Source organism: Cetorhinus maximus, chromosome 9, assembly GCF_964194155.1.
Source record: "Cetorhinus maximus chromosome 9, sCetMax3.hap1.1, whole genome shotgun sequence".
NCBI lineage: Eukaryota > Metazoa > Chordata > Chondrichthyes > Lamniformes > Cetorhinidae > Cetorhinus > Cetorhinus maximus.
Genome location: NC_135887.1, coordinates 40,839,642 through 40,857,623, shown reverse-complemented (window position 1 = coordinate 40,857,623; position 17,982 = coordinate 40,839,642). Strand labels below are relative to the sequence as shown.

The 17,982-nt window shown below is 46.1% G+C and overlaps 1 protein-coding gene across 1 annotated transcript in view; it reads right to left on the bottom strand.

Annotated features, from left to right (window-relative positions):
* Positions 1–17,982, bottom strand: part of LOC144684599 (calcium-binding protein 8) — a 387,172-nt gene that overhangs the window by 327,915 nt on the left and 41,275 nt on the right. Inside the window, exon 3 of the mRNA XM_078548593.1 lies at positions 2,671–2,814. Within this exon, the coding sequence (XP_078404719.1) occupies positions 2,671–2,814 (144 nt within the window). The remainder of the gene's footprint in view (positions 1–2,670; positions 2,815–17,982) is intronic.

The window sequence follows — 17,982 nt, the reverse complement described above, 5'->3', positions numbered from 1 at the left end:
CTGCCATTGGGGGCAAGAAGAGGGTGGGGACCGACTTCACCCCGGGTGCTTGTGAGCGCTTCCACTGAGCTCCCTGAAAGCAGACAGCTGACTCCAGGAGCTGCAGACCTCCACAGAATAAACGAAGCAACAAAAATGCTGCAAAATATGTCCATGCAGCACAGTCAAGCACCTGAAAGCATAAAACCAATACCCAGATATCTCTTTTTATTTTATTTCCCCAAGGAGATTTCATCCCACCCTCGAGCGAGGTTTGAGCAAAGATGTGAAGGCCGCCTGGTCAATTGGCCCATCCGCCAACCGTAAAACTGGACGGGCCACAAAAAATTGCTTTTCAAGTGCCTCTTTAATGGGCTTAATTGCCAGCTTAATTGTCGGCGGGCACGCTTCCAATTGCCACGCGTAGCCGCCGAGCGAGATATCACGCAAGTGCGCGATGACATCAGGACACTTGCCCGACATCATCTCGCGCTATTTCGCAGCTGGACGGTTCAGGCCTGTGCCCGCCTGTGGAACTTGAAATTCTGGCCCTGATCTCTCATCAGCCAACCAGTTAGTTCCTTTTACCTGCAAACAATACGGATAGGTTTAACTAGCACATAGTTAAAGCATCAAGCCAGCTGTCTGGGTAGTAGGCATTGGCATGTTAGATGAAGTAGATAGGAGCATGCACCAGCTTAACATTGAATGAATGAAACCTTTTCCAGTTCAAAAAAGTCTGAAATAATGGCTATTGATGTGGATATGGCCAATTGCACCTGACATCTGGGGAAACTGGTGCAAGTTAATCACCCTCTCTTGTTAATGTACTAGGTCCAATAGGAAGGCGACAAGCTGTGCTGTTTGTGCAAACAATGCATCCATCACCAATCAGCTAGCTTTGCATTTCTGCTGCTTCTGCCTCAAAGTTATGGAAGTTGAATGCCATGGTGACTCACACTGGTAATGCCATACTTCCAGTAGAGCTGGGGGCCAGCTCTAGGGAAAGCAGCTGGCAGGACTCTGGCATCTCATGAGGGAAGATCTGTGTTCCAATACATTGGAGAAGATTCCAAACAGAACTTTCTTCAGTGCTAGTAGCAATGCTGGAGCTATTAGTAAGTTAAGATAGCGAATAAAAAGGAAGTTTCTACCATGTATGCTGTCCTAAGGCAACAGATGCTGAAAATTTGTGAAATTTGCTTCACTGCATGACGTGTCAGGATGCTTTGAGCTGGGAATCTCCATGACTGACCCTGGCAGACTGTCCAGGTCCAGAGGGTGATTCTCTCCTTTGATGTGAGTGGCAGTCAATTACACTATCTGGTACATTATCCCACCCACCAAAGGCTGTCTCTAGCTGCAAACTGCAGTGTTGGTTGCTGGAACCAGGTAAGGTGTGGCAGTTCCCTCCTTTGGAAAGAAAAAAAGAGATCACATTGGCCCCTTTGAAAAGATGTCTGTGTCAATCCCAGCCTTGCCATCTTCTACGCCACTGTCCTTGAATGGGGAGGATGAAGGATCAATCAAGGACCCAAAGTAAGGCCAAATCTCTGTGTGTCTCGACCTTGGCAATACAACCAGAGTAACATTCCCATGGGACTTCTGCCTGTCACCAAGACTGACACCTTCCATTCAGCTGCCTTTGTTACACCTGCCTTGCCCTTTGTCAAAACTCTCTTAATGTTTATTTCAGCCCTAGCCCTGAAACCACATTTTTTTTCAGTTTTTTTCCTATCTCCCTTCATTTTCCCTCTGATCTCATCTTGTCTATGAAACCCACCTCTGGCACACTTGACCCCCATTCCCACTGAACTGTTGACCACTTAACGTCTCTTTCTGGTACCCATATTAGTTACAGTTAAACAAATGGTTTCCTCTCCCTATCAAAACCACTGCCATCACCCTACCCATAAAGTCCACTGCCATCCCTTCTGTCCTTGTAAACTTAAATCCCATCTCCATCACCAGCCTTTTGTCTCCCTTCCTTTCCTCTCCAAAGTCCTTGCATGTACTATTCCATCTGCATCCATACCCAGCTTTCCCACAACTCCACGTTTGAACCTCTCCAATCAGGTTTCCACCCAATAATAGCACTGAAATAGCAACTTATCAAAGTCACAAATTATACCCTCTGTGACTGTGATCGTGGCATAGTATTCCCCCTTGTCCTCTGGCACAGTTGATCATACCATCCCACTCCATTGGCCAGTTCAGTGAGACAGCTTTCACCTGGTTCCACTCTTACCTATCCTTTGAAGCCAGGGAATCTCAAGCAATGGTTTATCTTCCCACTCTGCAACATTACCTCTGGGGACTCCCAACATTCTATTCTCGGGTGCCACCCCACCTCCCCCAACCAGCACTAATAGTTTCTCTCTATTTACCCTATCAGCATACTTTGATATCTTGAAACACAGCCCAGTTTGTGTAATCTCCTCTTGTAATCTAACCTATTGAGTCCAAGTATCAACCTAATATATCTACACTGCATTCCCTCCAATGTAAAAGATATAATCCTCTAACAAGCATAGCTATCCACTATATTATTATTCAGTCATTTGGTATTTAGTATTTTAATAAGGTACAATTAGATAGTTTTTAAATAAGTATTTAAGAGCCATTATCAGCTACATTAATCACACTGCACAAACATACTGCATTACCACAACATTATAAATGCGCTCTTACCATCCATATCCAATCGCTGCATGATGATTGCAAGTTCCACCTCACTGGGCATATAACCCAGGGACCTCATTGCCATGCCCAACTCTTGCTTTGAAATGAAACCGTTGCCATCACGATCCAAAACTCGAAAGGCTTCTCTTATTTCTGGTAATATAGATGAAAGAAAGAATAACAGTTCAAATCTAGTAAAGGAAGAGCATATATATAGTGCCATTCTTGACCTCAAGGGGCTTTACAGCCAATGAAGTATTTTGGAAGTGTAGTCATTGTTACAATGTGGGAAACTTGGCAGCACATGCCAAAATGACCAGATCATTTTTGCTTTGCAGAGGAGCAGCTTTTCACTGGATGAGTTATATTAAAATTAGCCCCTTGGTCTCCTTATGGAACTGGTGATCAAATAGAATGGGGAAAGTTTCCTCTGCTCATTTATACATAGCAAAATTATAAACTGTCTCTTAATAGATGGCTTTATGATTTTGTTATCACGCAGATGGGATATTTTCCCAAGAGGTCCTCATTACAATAATTTATGACTTCATTAGACAAAATTACTGTCAGTCATGACAAAAAATAGACTTTGAAAAATGCAACAGACCAGCTTATTCCATCTTTATCAAGAAATCCAAATGAAGAGAGTAGGCCTTAGGCAGCACACACAGAAATCTTTGGCTTTATTTCCTGGCCTCACTGTTCTCAGTGGAAGCACTGCAATTGACCTGGACAAGGGAGGAGAAAAATCAGCCAAGTTCCTACTGTGATTCAACAGAGGGCGGTAGTGAGAAGTGACTGAGAAGCATTCTGGGAGAAGTCAGCGCAGTCACTGCAACTCAGAAGGGGATTGAGGAGAAGGACCCTTGCCCTCAACAGGAGGAAGAACATCCAACAGAGGGCAGTAGTGAGAAGTGACTGAGAAGCATTCTGGGGCAGCTGGTATGAAGGAGCAGACTAAAGGTCTGGGACTCTCAGAGACAGTGGGCAGTGGGTTTGGTAGGAGAATAAATGCTTTAATATGGGTTTAAAGATTGTATCCATAAATGTGCGTAGCATTAAATCTACTACGCGATGTGTTGCGACCTTGGACTACCTAGCCAAGGTCAAAGCTGACCTGTTGTTTCTGCAGGAGTGTGCGATACCGCACCTCAGCTCCTACAGGCAATGGTCACGATGGTGGTCCCACGGGCCATCGATCTGGTCGGGCGGAAACGACTCTCGTTCCTCCGGCCTGGGTATTCTGCTGCGGGGAGGCAACTTCACCGTCTCCGAGGTCAAGGAGGTGGTGGGCGGGCGACTCCTGGTAGCAGACGTAATGTACAAGAACGCTCCACTCCGGTTAATTAACGTGTACGGCCCGGCACAAGGGGCTGAGCGGCTGGAGGTTTTTCAGCAGCTCCCACTGCTGCTGGCGACCTCCAGGCCGGTCATTCTGGGCGGGGACTTCAACTGCATCATCGATGCGGCTGGACGATCCGGCAGGGCCGGAAGCAGATTGGACGCTACGTCCAGATCCCTGATGGAAACAGTTAAGGATGCCAAGCTGCACGACGTCTTCAGCAACCCTGCAGACGGAGCGCAGCGTAGATACACCTGGTCGCGGCCAGACGGGTCCATTCGTTCCAGGATAGACTTCCTGTTTGTGTCCCGTGCATTCACAGTCAGATCCACCGAGGTCAAGCCGGTGTTCTTCTCTGACCACTGCCTCCTACTGGCGGACTGCCACTTGGAGGAAGACCTGAGGGTGGGCAGGGGGGCATGGAAGCTAAATGTGCAACTGCTGACCCCAGAGAACATTGAGGAGCTCAAGAGGGATTACAAAGGTTGGAGAACCGTGAAACCCCTCTTTGAGTCCCTGACACACTGGTGGGAAGTGATCAAGGGAAGCATCAAGAGGTTTTTCATCCTCAAAGGCACCCAGAAAGCTAGAAAGGAACAGAGGGAAATGTCCCGACTCCAGGAAAAGATGCAGAATCTGCTCCGGCTGCGGTCGATGGGGGTCGATGTCAAGGAGGAGCTCCAAGAGGTGAAGGGCCAGCAAGCCTCGCACTTTGCCTCGGAGGCCTCCAAGATCATCTTCCGTTCCAGAGTCCGCTCCGTGGAGCAGGATGAGACGTGCTCACGTTTCTTCTTCCAAAAGGTACACAGAGAGCGCTCTGTGATCAGCAGCCTGAAGGAAGAAGACGGCTCAGTAAAGTCATCACGGTCCGACATTCTGAGGATCAGCAAATCCTTTTATGCCGGACTGTATGACGTGAAGCCCACAGACAGCACGGCCTCCCAGTCCTTCCTGTCCTCTATCACCGAGGTCCTAGACCACAGTACGCGGGAGAGCCTAGACAAACCGCTAACTCCTGACGAACTGACTAAGGCCCTCGAGTCCTTCGAGAAGAGTAAAACCCCCGGAAGCGACGGCCTGCCGGCGGAGTTGTATTCGGCTCTGTGGGACTTGATCGGCCCAGACCTGCTAGAAGTGTACGAGAGTATGCTCCTGGCCGGCAGCATGTCAGAATCCATGAGGAAAGGCATCATCACCCTCATCTACAAGCACAAGGGGGAAAGGGAGGAAATTAGAAATTGGCGACCCATTTCACTGTTGAATATGGACTATAAGATTCTGTCCAAGGTCATCGCCAACCGGGTCAAATCCGCTCTGGAATTGGTGATTCACCCTGACCAGACCTGCTCTGTGCCAGGCAGGAAGATCTCTGACAGCCTGGCGCTGCTCAGGGATACGATTGCCTATGTACAGGACAGGGGTGTGGATACCTGCCTCATCAGCTTGGATCAGGAGAAGGCCTTTGACAGAATATCGCACACCTACATGGGGGATGTGCTCTCCAAAATGGGCTTTGGGGAGGGAATTCGAAATTGGATCCAACTGCTCTACACTAACATCAGTAGCGCAGTCTCAATCAATGGGTGGGAAACAGATAGCTTTCCGATTAAATCTGGAGTCAGGCAGGGCTGTCCTCTCTCGCCTGTCCTTTTCGTGTGCTGCATAGAACCCTTTGCCGAGTCCATCAGGAAGGATCCGGGCATAAGAGGAGTGACGATCCCAGGCAGTGGAGGCACTCAGGTAAAAGCCTCCCTGTACATGGACGACGTCGCCGTCTTCTGCTCGGATCCGCTGTCGGTGCGCAGACTGATGCACGTCTGCGACCAGTTCGAACTGGCCTCGGGAGCCAAGGTAAATCGTGGGAAGAGCGAGGCCATGTTCTTTGGGAACTGGGCTGACCGATCCTTTGTCCCCTTCACTGTCAGGGCTGACGGCCTGAAGGTGCTGGGGATATGGTTTGGAGGGACCGGGGCATGCGTTAGAAACTGGAAGGAGCGAGTGGCTATGGTGAAAAGGAAACTGGGCATGTGGGAGCGACGCTCCCTCTCCATTGCGGGTAAGAACCTGGTCATCAGGTGTGAGGTACTCTCGCTGTTGCTGTACGTGGCGCAGGTCTGGCCCATTCCACACTCCTGCGCGATGGCGATCACTCGAGCCATCTTCCGCTTTATCTGGAGGTCGAAAATGGATCGTGTCTGCAGGGACGCGATGTACAAGCCTCTAGATAAAGGGGGAAAAAACGTGCCCAACATCGCCCTCATACTGATGGCCACCTTTGTGTGTGGCTGCATCAAGCGGTGCGTAGACCCTCAGTACGCAAACACCAAGTGTCACTACGTGCTGAGGTTCTACCTGTCCCCGGTGTTGCGAAGGATGGGTCTGGCCACGCTGCCGCGGAACGCTCCAAGTAGTTGGACCGTGCCGTACCACCTGTCCCTGGTGGAAAAATTTATGCAGAAAAACACCTTTGACCACAAGTCCATCAGGCAGTGGTCAGCACGTAACGTCCTAGAGGCCCTGAGGGAAAAGGAGAGGGTGGACCCTGTGGGATGGTTCCCCGAGCAGACTGTCAAAGTCATTTGGCAGAATGCCTCATCGCCAGAACTTTCCAACAAGCACCAAGACGTAGCTTGGCTGGTGGTGAGAAAGGCCCTCCCCGTCAGATCCTTCCTACACGCCAGGAGTCTCACCCCCTCTGCACGTTGCCCTCGAGGTGGCTGTGGTGGGGAAGAGACCGTTGTTCACCTCCTTGTGGATTGTGCCTTTGCAAAGAAAGTCTGGAGAGAGATGCAGTGGTTGCTGTCGAGGTTCATCCCGAGCAGTTCTGTGACACAGGACTCTGTGCTCTACGGGCTGTTCCCAGGGACACACACCGAGACAAACATCGACTGCAGCTGGAGGATCATCAACTCGGTGAAAGACGCGCTTTGGTCTGCCCGAAACTTGTTGGTCTTCCAGCACAAAGAGTTGTCCCCGACCGATTGTTGCGGACTGGCACAATCCAAAGTCCAGGACTACGTGCTGAGGGACGCACTAAAGCTTGGGGCAGCTGCCGCAAAGGCGCAATGGGGAAGGGTCGCTGTCTAAGACCTTTCTACCACAGCGCACCGAGAGACTGGGAACTGTTTAGAGCCCCTCGGGCTGTACAGATCAAAATGAAAGGCTGTAAATGATTGTAATATTGTTTGTACTGATGCACCTGGTGATACATTTTGTAAAAGTTTAACCTGGATTGTACCCTTGTAATGTTGTTTTTGAAATGGTTTTGAATGTGATTGAAGATTTTTTATGAATAAAGTATATTTTTACAATAAAAAAAAAAAAAAAATTCTGGGGCAGCTGGAGAATCATCAACTCGGTGAAAGACGCTCTTTGGTCTGCCCGAAACTTGTTGGTTTTCCAGTGCAAAGAGTTGTCCCTGACCGAGTGTTGCAGACTGGCACATTCCAAAATCCAGGACTACGTGCTGAGGGATGCACTAAAGCTTGGGGCAGCCGCCACAAAGGCGCAATGGGGAAGGGTCGCTGCCTAAGACCTTTCTACCACAGTGCACCGAGGGACTGGGAACTGTGTAGAGCCCCTCGGGCTGTACAGCTCAAAATGAATGTCTGCAAATTATTGTAATATTCATTGTTTGTACTGATGCACCTTGTGATACATGTTGTAAAAGTTGAACCTGATTGTACTTTTGTAATGGTGACTTTGAAATGGTTTGGAATGTGGTTGAAGATATTTTATGAATAAAGTATATTTTTGCAACAAAAAAAAAAGCATTCTGGGAGAAGTCAGCTGCAAGCTCAGTACAGGAGGTTAGGAGATAAATTAAAATGCAGGACCTCAAATGTAGTAATCTCAGGATTACTCCCAGTTCTACGTGCTAGCGAGAGCAGGAATGAGAGGATAGACCAAATGAACACGTGGCTGGAGAGATGGTGTAGCTGGGAGGGATTCAGATTCTTGAGGCACTGGGACTGGTTCTGGGGAAGGTGGGACCTGTACAAACCGGACGGGCTGCACCCAGGCAGAGCTAGGACCAGTGTCCTTGCGGGGGCTTTTGCTAGTTCTGTTGGGGAGTATTTAAACTAGTGTGGCAGGGGGATGGGATCCCAGGAGTAGGATCAGATAGGTCAGATTCAGATCAGAAAAATGGAGGTAGAACATTAGCTAGGGACGTTGTGATCGACATGGAGTTACAGGAGAAGCAAAGTTTAAAAAGTGTCCAGCAAGGGAAATTGACGGGGTTAAACTGTTTATACTTCAATGCAAGGAGTATTACAAACAAGGTAAATGAGTTAAGGGCACAGGTAGACACATGGCAGCAGGATGTCATTGCTATAACGGAGATCTGGCTAAAGGAGGGACAAAGCTGGCAGCTTAATATCCCTAGTTACAGAGTCTTCAGACACGATAGAGTAGGAGATAAAAAAGGAGGGGGGTAGCACTAATAGCTAAAGAATCAGTTCCAGTTTTGAGAAGGGATGATATACTAAATGGGTCAACAAATGAGGCTTTATGGATTGAGCTTAGAAATAAAAAAGGGGCAGTCACATTACTGGGAGTATACTACAGACCCCCAAATAGTGAAAGGGAGATAGAAGAACAAATATCTAGGCAAATTTCTGCTTGTAAGAACAAGAGGGTAATAATAGTAGGAAAGTTCAACTATCCTAATATCAGCTGGGATTCAAACAATATAAGGGGCACTGAGGGAGAAAAATTCATGCAGTGTGTCCAGGAAAATGTTTTCAACCAATTAGTGACAAACCCAACAAGAGGAGATGCAATTCTAGACCTAGTCTTGGGGAACGAAGAAGGGCAAGAGGGTGAAGTTACAGTTGGCTACCATATCGGGGACAGTGATCACAATTCAGTTAGATTTAGCATTACCACAGAAAAGGACAGAGATAAGGCAGGAGTAAAAGTCTTGAACTGGGGGAAGGCAAATTTTGCAGAAATGAGAAGGGACTTGGCTGAGGTGGATTGGACAGCACTACTGGAGGATAAAACAGTGGAAAACTAGTGAGAAGCACTAAAAAGTGAGATCCTAATTGTACAAAGTAGACATGTCCCCTACAAAAATAAGAGTGGTACTGCCAAATCTAGACCCCCCTGGTTGTCTAGAGGAATACAGGGGAAGATCAAACAGAAAAATAAAGCGTACGATAGGCACAAAGAACTAAGCTCTGCAGATAGCCTAGACGAATATAGGAAGTGCAGGGATGAAGTAAAAAAGGAAATAAGAAAATCAAAGAGAGGGCATGAAAAAAGATTAACAAGTAAAGTTAAAGATAACCCAAAGACGTTTTACCAATACATTAATGCTAAAAGGTTAGTTAAGGAAAAAGTGGGACCTCTCAGAGATGAAGATGGAAACTTGTGTGTAGATGCAGAGGCTGTGGGAAGGGTTTTGAATGAATATTTTGTCTCCGTGTTTACAAAGGAAAGGGAGGATATAGATATAGTAGTCCAGGAGGAACACTGCGAGATATTGGATGGGATAATCATAAAGAGAGAGGAAGCACTCGAAGGGTTGAAATCCTTGAAAGTTGATAAGTTGCCAGGGCCAGATGGATTGCTTCCGAGGCTGCTGAAGGAAGTCAGGGAGGAGATAGCAGATGCTCTGAGGATGATTTTCCAATCTTCACTGGATACAGGGGAGGTACTGGAGGACTGGAGAAATGCTAACGTAGTTCCATTGTTTAAAAAGGGATCAAAGGAAATGCCAAACAATTATAGGCCAGTTAGTCTTACATCGGTGGTGAGCAAATTAATAGAATCAATCCTGAGAGATAGGATTAACTGTCATGTGGAAAGGCATGGATAGTCAGGGATGGTCAGCATGGATTTGTTAAGGGAAGGTGTTGCCTCACATATTTGATTGAATTCTTTGAGGAAGTGACAAGAAGGGTTGATGAAGGTAGTGCAGTGGATGTTGTGTACATGGATTTTTAGCAAGGCATTTGACAAGATTGGTCAGGAAAGTAAAAGCCCATGGGATTCAGGGTAATGTGGCAAACTGGATAAAAGGTTGGCTTTGTAACAGGAAACAAAGGGTAATGGTCGATGGATGCCCTTGCGAATGGAAAGTTGTCTCAAGTGGTGTTCCACAGGGCTCGGTGTTGGGACCCTTGCTGTTTGTGTTATATATTAAAGATTTGGACATGAATGTGGGGGGCACGATAGGGAAATTTGCAGATGACACAAAGATTGGCTGAGTAGTGGATAGTGTAGAGGATAGCCATAATCTCCAAAACGATATAGACGGGTTGGTGGAGTAGTCGATAAAGTGGCAGATGGATTTTAACATAGAGAAGTGTAAGGTCATACATTCAGGAAGGTCAAACAGTTACAGGGATTACACAATAAATGGGAATATACTAAGAGGGGTAGATGAAGTGAGAGATCTTGGCGTACAAGTACACAGGTCCTTGAAGGCAGCAGTTCAAGTAGACAAGGTTGTAAAGAAGGCATATGGAATACTCTCCTTCATTGGCAGAGGTATAGAATATAAAAGTGAGGATATAATGTTGGAATTGTATAAAACACTGGTGAGGCCACAACTGGAGTATTGTGTGCAGTTCTGGTCACCACATTACAGGAAGGACGTAATAGCTCTGGAGAGATTGCAGAGAGGTATACAAGAATGTTGCCAGGGTTAGAAAAGTGTAGCTACAAGGAAAGATTGGATAGGTTGGGGTTATTTTCCTTAGAACAAAGAAGACTGAGAGGTAACCTGATTGAGGTGTACAAAATTATGAGGGGAATAGATAGAGTGGACAGGATAAAATTGTTTCCCTTGGTGGAGAATTCTAGAACCAGGGGACATAGATTCAAGATAAGTGGCAGAAGGTGTAGGGGGGACATGAGGAAGAACTTTTTTATGCAGAGGGTAATGGGTGTCTGGAATTCACTGCCCAAGTTGGTGGTAGAGGAAGAAACTCTAAACTCTTTTAAAAAGTACCTGGATCTGCACTTTAAGTGCTATAAGCTGCAGGGCTATGGGCCGGGTGCAGGAAGGTGGGACTGGAAAGGGCATCTGGGTGTCCTCGGGCTGGCATGGACAAGATGGGCCAAATGGCCTCCTTCTGTGCCGTAACTTTTCTATGGTTCTATGGTTCTTTGATTCCCATCCAGCAACCTCTGCTGGGTATGGTGTGACATCGGCAGACTTCAGTTGCAGACAGCATCAATCTTGGCTGGAATGACAACCCCTCCACCGCAACAGTGAAATATACTCCATGTAGGCTGAATTTAGTCAGCTGTTGCATTGGACTCCCTTTGTCTGCTGGAACTCAGATAGGACGGGTTCTGAAGTAAACAAGGGTTTTTCACTTGCCCTTGTAAGAGTCAGGGTTTCTAATATGAAGTAATGGTGGGAGGGATGGGTTCACAATGCAGAAAATTCCCACTTCCCCAGCCAGAATGGGACCCAGCATGTGTTTGGAGGCTGATATGTCCAATGGGCTGAGGCATACGAGCTCCCAGAGGAGCAACATGAGCCCAGTCACAGGGGTTGAGAGCAGCGAAGCGGTTCGGATTCAGAAAGACAGGATTTTATTATTTTGGAACTTTTTTTGGATTGGCCTCCAGATTAAGGAGCTCTTCAGGAGTAGGCAACAATTACTGCCACCCCAGCCCTCAATCCCCATCATCCCCTCCCCTCCACCACCTAGATTACCGAGTTATTGGCAACTGACTTGCCAAAATGGAATGGAAAAACACCCCCACATTGCCCCATATGCCCAAAATATTCCACCCAAACATTGCCCATAGGTAACCATGTTGGAGGGTTGCCAATTCTCCAGGATTGTCCTGGAGTCCAAAAGCACTGAACTGCAATCTCCAGGACACTGCTGAGAGCATGCCTGGAGAAAAATTAAGATGATATTTAATAAATTGTGTTTTATTTTTTATTTTCTGTGAAAAGCACTGTTTATTAGTTAGGAAAATACTGGAGACAGAGGTAAAGGCTGTTTGACTAACAGTTAAGGATCATCCAATCAGGCGACAGGGTCTGTTCACTTTACGATTAGTATGCGCAGGTGATGCACTTTAATGATGGACATATTGGGCGACCAATGTGAGAGCGTGGCTGTTGGAGGTGACAGGTCAGGTGATGTAACCTTCAGGAATTCATCCAACCAGAGTTGGAAAGTCTATAGCTAACCAAGTGCTCAAATAATATGATGAAAGGTCATCAACCCTGTTCCTCTCTCCACATACTCAGCATTTTTTGTTTTTATTTCAGGTTTCCAGCATCTTGCTTTTGACCAAATACTACTTCCCCCATCACCTTAGGCATGCCATCTAAAGGTACCAAGATATCAGAGTCTTGCTCTCAAGATGGAGGAAGGTCAGACTCACGGAGGTTGATTTTGATGCGAAATGCAGCATTAACAGCCATTACAATTTGAATACGGGGTCAGTAACTTTACCACCTTGTAAACCCTGATGATCGCAAATAGGGGGCTTTTAATACCTGCCTCATTAACAAATTAACTTTCCTTTGTCTCCACACTTACATGACATGGCTTCAAAGAGAATTTGAAACATGTACAAACTCAATTTTAAAATGAAGACTCTCAAAAATGAAAACTCATGTTCCTGGAGCACCCAGAAAAAAATTGGAATTTGGACACAGGAATCAGAGCATTCAATGAGCAGCAGTACCAGCACTCTGCTGCATCAAGACCTCATCATTGGCCCCACTGACTCCCTGGTGATGTATTGACAGCACTTTATAGATCTTCTACCAAGCCTCAATGAGCACCATTGAGCATCTCTCCCTGGACGTTTATTGGTTTTGAGCTTGAACACCACCTCAGACATTTACTCAAGTGACAGCAAGTTAATTATAGATCACCCCATGATGAGAGGCATGTCATTATTATTTTCTGTAGTGAATATTTCAAGGAAATAACAATGTAGCACTTTAATTATTTTTGTTCAATTAATTATTAACATAATTAAAGAACCTCTATTCTGCTTTGTTAGCCCTCTTTTTTTTCATTCAATCACAGGATGTGGGCTTCGCTGGCTGGGCCAGCATTTATTGCCCATCCCTAGTTGCCCTTGAGAAAGTGGTGGTGAGCTGCCTTCTTGAACCACTGCAATCCATGTGGTGTAGGTACACCCACAATGCTGTTAGGGAGTTCCAGGATTTTGACCCAGCGACAGTGAAGGAATGGCGATATATTTCCAAGTCAGGATGGTGAGTGGCTTGGAGGGAAACTTCTAGGTGGTCATGTTCCTATCTATCTGCTGCCCTTGTCCTTCTAGATGGTGGTGGTCGTGGGTTTGGAAGGTACTATCGAAGGAGCCTTGGTGAATTCCTGCAGTGCATCTTATAGATGGTACACACTGCTGCTACTGTGCGTCACTGGTGGAGGGAGTGAATGATTGTTGATGTGGTGCCAATCAAGCGGGCTGCTTTGTCCTGGACGATGTCAAACTTCTAGAGTGTTGTGGGACCTGCACTCGTCCAGGCAAGTGGAGAGTATTCCATCACACTCCTGACTTGTGCCTTGTAGATGGTGGACAGGCTTTGAGGAGTCAGGAAGTGAGTTACTTGTTGCAGGATTCATAGCCTCTGACCTTCCCTTGTAGCCACAGTATTTATATGGCTAGTCCAGTTCAGTTTCTGTTCAATGGTAACTCCCAGGACATTGATGTTGGGGGATTCCATGATGGTAATGCCATTGAACATCAAGGGGTGATGGTTGGATTCTCTCTTGTTGGAGATGGTCATTGCCTGACACTTGTGTGGCGCGAATGTTACTTGCTACTTGTCAGCCCAAGCCTGGATATTGTCCAGGTCTTGTTGGATTTGGACATAGACTGCTTCAGTATCTGAGGAGTCGCGAATGATGCTGAACATTGTGCAATCATCAGCGATGATTATCTCTTGTTACAACAAGGGAGAACTTTCTACTGCTGTATTTGATTCCTGCAGCAATGCTCATTCTATCTTTTCATTGCTCATCCAGTTACCTTTTTTTAACATTTGTCCCTGTGGAAAATTATCATGTGCCACCACATGAATTCTGATCAACATGTTGCCTTGATTCCATATCTCTTAATATCCTTGCCAACCAGAAATTGAACAATCTCAGTTTTGAAATTTTCATTTAATCTAGATTCAATAGCTTTTTTTGAGGGAAAGATAGTTCCAGATGTATAATACACTTTGTGTTAAGAAGTGCTTTCTGATTTATTTTTTAAATGGCTAATTTTAAAGTTACTCCACTTTAATCTAAACTACCCCATCAAAAGTGAAAGTTTCTCCTTATCTGCCACTTCAAATCTTTAAATTCAATGATCTCTCTCAGAAAATGACAATTGGCATTGAGTACAACAGATACAAATGAAGGCATAATGGTGAAAATATGATTAATGACATCAAAGTGTTTTATTCCTTCATTCATGAATGTAGCTGCTGCTTCCAGTGTCTACTGCTTCTGGCAAAAGATTCCTACAGAGCAGATCCCAGGCCCACTTTCTGTCCCCGTTTATCTCAGTTATACCCAAAATCAGGTGGACAAGGAGTGAAAGATGGGCCTCTGGATGCTCACGCATACTGCAGTTAACACTAAATGGCCTGAATTTATTGTCTTATCCATATCCTATTTCTCAAAATTGGGTGCAACATTTCTAGCCTTCCAATACTCTGGGATGTGTTTAAGTGGAAGCTAGATAATGAATACATGAGGGAGAAAAGAATAAGTTGTGCTGATAGGGTTAAAAGATTTTAAAATTTTCATCATTGTTTTCAAACCCCTCCATTGTCTTGCCACTCCCTATCTCTGTAAATTATTCCAGCCCCAGAACCCTCAAGGATATCTGCACTGTTCCAATTCTGGTCTCGTCAGCATCCCTGATTTTAATCGTTCCACTATTGATGACTGTGACTTCAGCTGCCTAGGACCTAAGCTCTGGAATTCCCTCCCTAAAGCACTCTGCCTCTCTATCTTTCTTTCCTCTTTAAGACACACCTTAAAACTTAAAGTGTCTGGTTGCCTATCTTAATACCTCCTTATGTGGTTTGATGGCAACTTTTGTATGACAACTTTCCAGTGAAGCACCTCAGGATGTCTTACTACATTAAAAGATGCTATCTAAATGCAAGTTTTTGTTGAAGCGAGATGGGGTGCAACATGTGGGGAGCATAAACACCAGCATATGTGAATGTGGCTGAATGGCCAGCTGCAAATTTTATGTAATACTCACTCTCAACAAGCTTTACAGCTCCAAAAAGCTTTTTTTTAATTCATTCATGGGATGTGGGCTTGGCTGGCTGGGCCAGCATTTATTGCCCATCCCTAGTCGCCTTTGAGAAGGTGGTGGGTGAGCTGCCTTCTTGAACAGCTGCAGTCCATGTGGTGCGGGTACAGTGCTGTTAGGAAGGGAGTTCCAGGATTTTGACCCAGCGATAGTGAAGGAACGGTGATATATTTCCATGTCATGATGGTGAGTGACTTGGAGAGGAATTTCTAGGTGGTGGTGTTCCCATCTATCTGCTGCCCTTGTCCTTCTAGATGGTAATGGTCATGGGTTTGGAAGGTGCTGTCGAAGGAGCCTTGGTGAGTTCCTGATCTCTAATACAAACTTATTTCACACCTGAAGACTTTACCTGATAACTTAATCAGGAATTCATTTGGCTTATTTAACTACTCCATCAATTCAAACAGCATGTCAGCACAAATTAGTTATTGATTTGACAGTTAGCCTATTTCATTTGAAAATATGAGCTCGATCAATGATGAGCTCAAACAATGATTGAGCAGCCTAGAATTAACATCACAGTTACCAAATGACCGTAACCTTCAGCTCCTATTTACAGGAAGATCACTCACTCACCATCTCTTAACAAAAAATACTCATTCGGATAGATTTTGAATATTGTCCCCAACAGCACATGTCAGAATGTGGTCCGTGCATTGTCTGCAATTTTCTATCCACTGAAATCAAAGGCCTAGAAACTGGATCACTCCTAAATCAAAATGTTATCCTGCTACTGCAAACACCATGGGGATGGGTGGTAGGTCTAGGAGGATTTGATCCATTGGCCTCGTATGTTTATTATCGCTGCCCCAGAGGCCAGTCATCAGTTCCAGAAAGTAGGGAGCTCAACCAGCTTGGATCCTAGCCAAGGTGATAAACAGAATACAGGATGTGGGAGAGGAAGAAAATCAGTGGATAGGGAGGTTGAAAGTGGGGGGAGTTGAGCAGGCATCAGGTGATTGAGGGCGAGCCATGGGAGAATAGAGTGGTCAGCAGCTGCCAACAAATTTAATGTGGTAAGTAACAAGATTACAACCTACCTTAAAGGACCACTGGATGGCTCACACATGCCTGAGAATGCTGACCACAGCCTGCACAGTGCATGCTGTGATCGGTCAAAAATCAATTTTGCAGATTTGGCCTGAAATACGCAGTAGGCCTACTATTTGCATATGCAAAGGGTTGACACCTGTATCAGGTGCAAGCCCTAGATGCCTATGAAAGAGCCTTTGCCACGTTGGTGTGCAATGTATTTCCAGTGCAGAACGTGCCACTGCATGCCACTCTGCCATTCTGACCACCAAAATTAGTACGTCTCAGAATTCTAATACAGAATTGATGGCAGTGGAGATCTCCAAAAATCTACCCAATTCTATCATGCTGTCTCTCAGTAAACGCCTGGCACAAGAAGTTTTCAAATCCTGTAATGCACAAAATGTGCCCAGTCACAATGAATTGGAAACCAAACATGCTTAGGGTTTGTTTCCAATTTTCCGATCCCCTTTTTCTGCACCTGCGCAACTGGCATAGCTAAATACAAATCAATCCTTTTGTACGCTACATTGGGTCATTAACTGAATGTATTTGCAGAAAACATGAATAAGATAAGACAGTTCAGTCTATGACAACAAGAAGGCAAGTTATCTTTAGGTACATAGACTGAGGGGTTCAGCACAAATTTTGAAGGGTAATAAAGGGCAGAATTTTCTGGCTGATGCACGGGTGGCGGAGACTGCACATCAGCGCTTAAAATGTCGCGCGAGCGTCCTGACATCAGCGCACGGCATTGCGATATTGAGGTGGGCGGGCGCGCTATGAAGCTCGACGCATGCCCGCCATTAATTAAAGGCCTTGTTAAGGCCTTTAACTCAGCAATTGATGCTGATTTTGAGGAGCCCGTGCGATCTTCACCTCGGCGCATGGGCCCAATGGGCAGGCGGGTAACTGATTTTTTAACAAATCTCATCCACCGGCGGGATATGTGGGCTCAGAGGGGTTGTTCATGTTTTTTCTGAAGTATTTAATGCAGAGAGTGTTTTAAACTTGCCTGTTTGATTGTTAGCAGTTCACATCGATTTCCAATAGCTTTCTCTGTGCTTTGAAGCTTCAGCACTCCAGTCTGCAGACAGTAATCTTTACCGGGCCTGCAGCTTTCCGGTGGCCTCCATTTAGCCTGGGTATGGGTTCTGACATCTCCACTGGAGGCAGCTCCTCTGAGGAGGAAGGGAGGGATAGAATAAGGAGGAGGCCAGGAGTGGACAATCAGTCTTCAGGGGAACCACCTTTGGGAAGCCAGGCGCAGGCACAAGGGGCACAGGGCCAAGAGGTTGTCCAAGGTGGAAGGGGACGCAGAAGACGCCACTATCCTGCTGCCAGGCGGTGAAGCAGCTACCTCAGTATGACTGAGGTGCAGTGCCGAAGGAGGCTCCGTCTGTCAAGGGAGACAGTCAACTATACCTGTCAGATGATTGGCCCTGAGATCTCCCCTAACTGTGTGGGTGGACACCCCAGGCCAGCGGCTCTGAAGCTCATAGTTGCCCTCCACTTCTATGCATCTGGCTCCTTCCAGGGCTCGGTGGGTGATCTTTGCGGTATCTCCCAATCAGCTGTGCACACTTGTGTCAAGCAGGTTACAGACGCTCTGTTCAGACGTGCAATGACCTTCATCCACTTCCGCTGTGACCAGGCAAGTCAGATAC